We start from the raw sequence: 7,534 nt of genomic DNA, 5'->3' as shown, positions 1-7,534 counted from the left end.
ATAGGATTGGGCTAAATCTGAGGGCTGAATGAGGATTATTGTTTTTAATTAATGACAGTTATTGTTATTAAGAATTATTAAAACTTTACTTTTGTTTCTGAAAAAATGAAATATAACTTAGTTTAAAAATTTCCATTTTATGTTCTCAGAAGAAATATGACATCCTCTTCATAATAGAGAATAAAAGTTCCATTACATTGGAGTTCTTACTTTTAAAATAAAACTGGATTTTTAGATATACATATGTAGAAGCTATTTAAATTGTATGAATAAATCTGTAGGGTTAAGGATATGGAAAATAATTTAAGCAGGATTTTCTTTCTTTCCTTTCTCCTTCCCCTCTTCACTTTCCTCCCTCCCTCCCCCTCTCTTCCTCCTACCCTTCCTTCATTCCTTTAACAAGACATACAAATGCATGTATATGGGGTATGTGAAAGTAAGACATTTATAGAGAGTGTGTCAAGCAGGTGTTATGGAAAGTTTAGGAAGAGAAATTTCAGAGCCCTGGGTTTCAACCCTGGCTTATAGTAGATATAAGATGTCAGGCAGATCACTTAACCATCTCTCATCTGTAAAACAAAGGGCCTGGTAGATAATGGGTAAGGCTTAAGTACTAGATTGTATTTTTATATTTGAAGAGCCATAACAGACATACAATTCAAATGTCTTGCTAAAAATGATCCCTTTTTTTGTTTGTTTGTTTGTTTGTTTGTTTGTTTGTTTTTTTTTGAGACGGAGTCTCATTCTGTCGCCCAGGCTGGAGTGCAGTTGGGCAATCTCGGCTCACTGCAAACTCCGCCTCCCGGGTTCACATCATTCTCCTGCCTCAGCCTCCCAAGTAGCTGGGACTACAGGCGACCGCCACCACGCCCGGCTACTTTTTTGTATTTTTAGTACAGAGGGGGTTTCACCGTGTTAGCCAGGATGGTCTGGATCTCCTGACCTCGTGATTCACCCACTTCAGCCTCCCAAAGTGCTGGGATTACAGGCGTGAGCCACCGCGCCCAGCCAAAAACGAACCCGTCTTTTTAATAGTAAGTTCAATCTGTGGGGAAAGAGTGAAACATGATTCAATTTTGAAATGACATTTTACATTTTGAATAGATTTCTTGATTCAAGCATTTTGTTACATTCTAACTTACAAAACCAGAGCTGGCTTTATAAGTGTGTGACCTGTGCAACTGTGTGTTTAGGAGGGCTCCACAACTGATTTAATGCTGTGTTGTTGCCATCTTGAAATTCTTAATGATTTTTGAGCAAAAGGCCCTGCCTTTTCATTTTGCATTGTGCCCTGCAAATTTTGTAGCTCACTCTGGCTACAACTTCTAATTTATAGTTTAATTTCTAGGTCCGGGATTCTCTCCTTTTCTAGTTAGAAATCCACATGGATTGCTTTCCTCTGCGTCCATTCTCAGTGTTTATGTTGATACAAAACTAGCAAAGGCTGCCTGCTAAGCCTGCCAGACTGCAGGATGCGCAGCCAACTGAGCTCAGGACGCGCAGTGCCCCCCTTGGGCTTCAAAGGTCAGGGGCTCCATCCTTCAGCCTCAGCCATCTGTACTGTAGTGGCCTGAGCTTCCGTCACCGGCAATTTCCATATCAACGCAATGTTTGTAATAATAGTCTCGCAGACTGCGTGGAGGACTCAGTGAGAGAATAAATAGTCCTTTGAAAACTAGAGGCTATCAGTCACCTCAAGGATGAGACCCATCCTGTGAAAACCCACAGTCCCCATGCACCCCCTCTTCTTGCTGGTGTTGACTATTTGCTCAAGTCCTGCCCTCATTTCCTTCAAGCAAATGCTTGATGGCCCAGTAACAACAGTCCCTACAGGGGAGTAAAGAGGAACTATTCAGAGAGAGCCTCTGAGTCCTATCAATGCTTGTGAAGATGATTCAACTTCAAAAAACACTTCCGACCTCTTAGCGTGTGCTGTCTGTCCTCCATCCAGGCGCTGAGGGCACAGCAGCGAGCAAACACAATGGCAATGAGATAATTACAATTTATCATGGTGGCCCAGACATCGTGGGTTTACTCCCTGGCCTCTAACAGTCACCTCGCAGAGCTGATGTGAGGATGTGAGGAGATAATAAGTGCCTGGGCACTTAAAGATCTACTTTGCAGGAGTATGCGCAAGGTGCAATACAGGCACACGATTTTAAACAAAGGCGTTGCTCGTGAAAATGCATAGAGGTATTTTCCCCATAGGAGCAGCTTAAATGCAAACAAACAGAGGAAGAAATTTAAGTTATTTATCTTTTCTGTTAGTTTTCAAACAACAGAACGTGACGTCCAGCACAGCATCACTCCCTAGACCTGCAACCGAGGGGAATGCCAGCTGGATAGACATGCCAACAGTGAGAAAAGACTGGGCTCTCTCCAGTGCTGGCCGCTTCTGGCTGTCCAGTGCTTCTTGGGGCGAGCTCCGTCTTTCTCTTCCCATGCCCGCCTAGTCTCAGCTCTGGAGGAAGGTTGCAACCAGGCGACCCTTCCCCAGCCCTGGGCTCCCGCGTGATCACAGCCCGGCTTGGAAAGGAAACAGGCGTAGCAAGTAGAGGCAGGGCCGGGCCACGGTGGGCGGGGCACTAGGGCGGGGCTATAGCCTAACTGCACCGCCCGGGCTGCTGCTGGGTTTGGAAAGGAAGCAGGAGTGGTAGGGAGAGGAGGGGTCAGGCTGAGCTGTGGGCGGGGAAACAGGCGGGGCCATGGATGGAACACGTGCCTTCTTAGGTGGAGTCCGGGGCGCGGCAAGGAGAGGCGGGGCCAAGTCGAGGTGGGTGGAGAAACGGGGCGTGTTCATGGCCTAGCTGCGCCGCAGAGGCTGCCGCCTGGTTTGGAAAGGAAGCGGGATTGGCAGGGAGAGGCGGGATCAGGCTGAGGTGGGCGGGGAGTCGGGGGCGGAGCCATGAGTGGGCCTCGTGCAGTCTTAGGTGGAGCCCCGGGCGCGCGGGAAGAGGCGGGACCGAGCAGAGGTGGGTGTGGTGTGGGGGGGGGGGCGGGCCCGTGGTGGGGGGGGCGGGCCCATGGTGGGCGGGGCCGGGGCGGGGCCATGGCGGGGCCGGGTTCTCCGCTCCCTGGGGCCGAGCCTAGCCACTCGATCAGCCCGCCGGCTCCGGAGCGGCTCTGCCTTCCCGAGCGCGGGACGCGGCGCTCTGGGGGAGGAGGGCGAAGCGACGCGGCGATGGCTCCCCGGGCACTCCCGGGGTCCGCCGTCCTAGCCGCTGCTGTCTTCGTGGGAGGCGCCGTGGGTTCGCCGCTGGTGGCTCCGGGTGAGTGTCCGGTAGGAGCCGGGGCGCCGGGTGCTGAGCCGGGTCCCGGGAGCGCGGAAGGAAGCGAGGGGGTCGGGAAGGCAGCCCTGCGGCGCACCGAGGAGCCCGCTTTTTAGCACAGCCTCGGGATCCTGGCGCTGAACAACTGGCTGTCCCGGGGCGGTCCGGGCAGGGCGCGGTGCGTGGCAACGGCTCTGGTCCCTCCCCTCCCGCCGGCCCCGCTCCCGCCTTCCCTCCCCGGGGCCTCCTCCGGGGGTCTGTGTCCCCCAGCCCTGAGCTGTGCGGGGCGTAGGGACCAGGGCTTCTTCGGGGGCGCTTCCTCCACGGCCGCGCGCCTCGGAACCCCGCGGACCCCTTTCCCACCGCCCTTGTCCTCAAAGGCGCCGCGAGCGGAAGATCGTGACACAGAGCACCGGGTGCGCGGTCGGCGCCTCCTTCTCCCTTTTAAATACCTTAAAATATCCTAAAACCTAGAGGACTTGAATCTCTTTCCAAGTTTCCATTTATTTTGGTGGTTGATGGATTCTTGTAACAGGTCAAGGAGTTCACATTTCTTCCCATATATCCTGTAGAAATCAAGCTCGGAAAAAGGGAAGGCGCGTTGGTAAACTTAAATATTTTTCTTCTTTGTGTTGATTCCTGTTGTCACAAAAGGAACCTTGTGTGGTCAGGGCAGGAAGCCACCAGCAGAGATGCTAAAGTGTCACCAACGATGAAGCAGTTTTTAATTGAAATCAATCTTAAGAGGAGGTATAAGTTTTATGGAAGTCCTATGTCATATCCTTGCTTTTATAATTGTAGACACTAGGGATTCCTTACCACTGCTTCCCCTCTTAATTGCCACCTAACAGCCTCAGTTAAAAAAAAAACAAAAAAAACCCCGCATACCTGCTTGGCCATTTGGGGTTACTACAGATTGGAGTCTGACGTCAGCAAGCTCTTCCAAGCTTGATTTCAGGGGTGGCTCCTCTTCAGGTCCAAATAATAAGCAACTGGAAGCCTTTCAACAGTGACTGCCTCCTCCATAAACATCCATAAACTCTTCCTCCTGAGAACATTTCGGTCACTTAAAACTTTTACACTCACTTAAGCAGTTTGGCCTTCACTTTTTCATAGAAACCAGAGCAGGTTTGGAAGGGAACGAAATAGGTAGTATTGTCTTCTGAGTATTTTTAGCAGGCCCGTATTTCCATTAGCCATCCACCTGGGGAAATGGCAGCTAGTGACATGTGTTATTGGATGGGACAATTTTTTTTTCTTTTTCTTTTTTTGATATAGTGTCTCACTCTGTCACCCAGGCTGGAGTGCAGTGGCACCATGTCGGCTCACTGCAACCTCCAGTTCTCTGGTTCAAGGGATTCTCCTGCCTCAGCCTCCTGAGTAGCTGGGATTACAGGCATGTGCCACCATGCCCGGCTATATTTTCGTATTTTTAGTAGAGACGTGTTTTGCCATATTGGCCAGGCTGGTCTTGAACTCCTGCCCTCAAGTGATCCTCCTGCCTCGGCCTCCCAAAGTGCTGGGATTACAGGCATGAGCCACTGTGCCCTGCTGGTTCATTTTGATTTTCATCCTGCATTTCATTGCTGAGACACATAGGTGCATAATCAGGTTCCACTTGGATGTGAGGTTGGAGACATTCCTTAGAAGGTTGGAGTCAGTTGCTCCAGAATTTGGGGAAGAGTTTAATCTGGGAGTAAAATTATAAAAACATCAGCACATGATGCATGTAATTAGCCATCATCAGCAGGAGAAATCCATCCCTAGAGTGGGTGTGTGTTTTGTTTGACCTCTGAGCAACACCCAGGTCTCAGGACTGGAATGTTACTGATGAAAGCTCTCATCTAATTGCATGACAGCCTTTGTTTATTTTTTCTTTTTGAGAAAAGAAGAAACAGGTGTCTAAAAAGGAAAGGATACAGAGCACAAATTTGCCAGTATCTTGAGGCCTGTGTAAAGAGAAAATGCTCTGACCAGCCAACTTCTGATCCCCTTGAAACGGAAGATGGTGTTAATGTTTGTACATTAAGCATAGGGAAGTAGAGGGAAAGAAATGGGAAATACTGTTGACTGCCAGCTGTGTGCCAGGCTTTGGGTTGAGTATTTATATGCATTTTTATTTTTATTTATTTTTTTCTTTTTGAGATGGAGTCTCCCTCTGTCACCCAGGCTGGAGTGCAGTGGTGTGATCTTGGCTCACTGCAAGCTCCGCCTCCTGGGTTGGTTCATGTCATTCTCCTGCTTCAGCCTCCCAAGTAGCTGGGACTATAGGTGCCCGCCACCATGCCTGGCTAATTTTTTTCTATTTTTACTAGACATGGGATTTCACCGTGTTAGCCAGGATGGTCTCAATCTCCTGACCTCGTGATCCACCTCGGCCTCTCAAATGCTGGGGTTACAGGTGTGAGCCACCGTGGCCGGCTGCATTTTTATTTATTTGTTTGTTTTTATTTTTAAATTTTTTTTTTGAGACAGAGTCTTGCTCTGTTTACCAGGCTGAGGTGCAGTGGTGCGATCTCGGCTCACTGCAACCTCTGCCTTCCGGGCTCAAGCAATTCTTCTGCCTTAGCCTCCCAAGTAGCTGGGATTATAGGTGCCCGCCACCATGCCTGGCTAATTTTTGTATTTTTTAGTAGAATTGGGGCTTCACCATGTTGGCTATGCTGATCTCTAACTCCTGACCTCGAGTGATCTGCCCTCCTCGACCTCCCAAAGTGCAGGGATTACAGGTGTGAGCCACTGAGCACAGCCTTCATATGCATTTTTAAACTCTTCGCTCATAACGGGATGAAGTACTTACTTCCAGTAAGGCAACTGAGGCAAGAGAGGTTAAACAACTGGCTGAACATCACATAGGGACTGTGCCAGTCAGCAGTCAGAGAAGCAGAACCACTGGGAGGTGTCTGTGTATGTGTGTACCTTTATATGTATCTTTATCTGGGATAACCCAGCCTGCTTGATTCCAAAGTTCATTCCCTTTCCACTGTACCCCACTGCTCTGCAGAGAAAAATAGAATATGAGTCAACCTCTGCAGTCTTGCTGAGATTCTAAGATAGTTTAGAACATCATAAAATTGTAAGCATGTGGTTATCACAAGTTGTTAAGCAGAGAAAAGAAGGGCAGATAGCTTCACGGTGGGTAGTGGCAGTGCCTTTTTCACTTCCTTCCTAGTAGAAGAATCTCATTAAACTTGTCTCTTAGCAGCAGCATTCGAAACTACATACCACAAGCACCCAAAGGGATGATTTTCCACATCTTGGCTTATTTATGTCCTTAAGTTCTCTGGTTACTCAACCTTCAGGCTTATTAGTTTCTCTCTCATACAGTGGGCATAGCCCTGGAGTAAGGAGTGGGTGGAAGAGGTCCTGGGGCTGATAAGAGGAGAAATGCATTGTCCTTGGGCTGTGGGCTTCCCTCCAGCATTCTGATTCCCTTTTAGTTGCTAAAGATAAGCTTTATTAAATTCTGGGTTCTCCCTTAGCCAGGTAGCTGCAAAGCTGTACTACATCCACATAATATACAGTGTTTGGAAAGTTTTGAAAAAGCACACCTTGGAGCTTCGGATTCCACATCTACATTTAATTTAAAAAGGAAACAAAAAATGTGAGAAGATTCTGTCAATTCCCTGCCCCTATCCCCTCTAAAAAAAGAAATGAAATGAATCTATTTGGAAGTTTGAATAGTTGAATTTGAATGTGAGAGACCAAAGCCCCAAGTGAACAAACAACAAATGTTATTGTTTCTTTAAAAATAACTCTTTGGCCCTAATGTTGAAGTGTAATGACTTATTGAAACAATAGAGAAATGATTTAAAGCTGACAAAAAGAATAAATTAAATTGTCATTGGTATAAACTATTAGGTTGAGTGGTTCCTAATAATTTAGGACACTTCAGTGGTTGTAAAGATTTGGTGTGCTGCTGAAAGCAGATATATTAATAATTATTAGAACTAATATAATTATTATATTAATAGCATTAATATATTAATAATTCTGGTGTGGTTTATAAAAACTAAAATCAGAATTTGGTGTTAGTACACTGTAGACACTTTACTCTTTTGGGAAAAAGGAATTCAATTTTTATTATTACCTGTTTTGTGGCAGGCGGTAGTCTAAGTGCCTAGATCATTTCATTCTTACAATGAATTTCCTGTCAGTTATATACGTAATTTTATTCCTGTGTTTGTAGATGAGGAAATTGAGCCTCAGAGAAGTTGAAAAAGTCACTCGTGTAGGCTGGATTTTGGCATGGAGTCCATTGAGTC

The 7,534-nt window shown here is 47.2% G+C and overlaps 1 protein-coding gene across 1 annotated transcript in view; it reads left to right on the top strand.

Annotated features, from left to right (window-relative positions):
- The first annotated feature begins 3,068 nt into the window (after positions 1-3,068).
- The window catches only part of RELL1 (RELT like 1), an 80,152-nt gene continuing 75,686 nt past the window's right edge, over positions 3,069-7,534 (top strand). Inside the window, exon 1 of the mRNA XM_010365826.2 lies at positions 3,069-3,269. Coding sequence (XP_010364128.1) covers positions 3,182-3,269 — 88 coding nt within the window. The 5' untranslated portion in view covers positions 3,069-3,181. The remainder of the gene's footprint in view (positions 3,270-7,534) is intronic.

This window comes from Rhinopithecus roxellana, chromosome 2 (assembly GCF_007565055.1).
Source record: "Rhinopithecus roxellana isolate Shanxi Qingling chromosome 2, ASM756505v1, whole genome shotgun sequence".
NCBI classification, from domain to species: Eukaryota; Metazoa; Chordata; class Mammalia; order Primates; family Cercopithecidae; genus Rhinopithecus; species Rhinopithecus roxellana.
The sequence above is the reverse complement of the archived record's forward strand: the minus strand, read 5'-3'. Positions and strand labels throughout refer to the sequence as shown.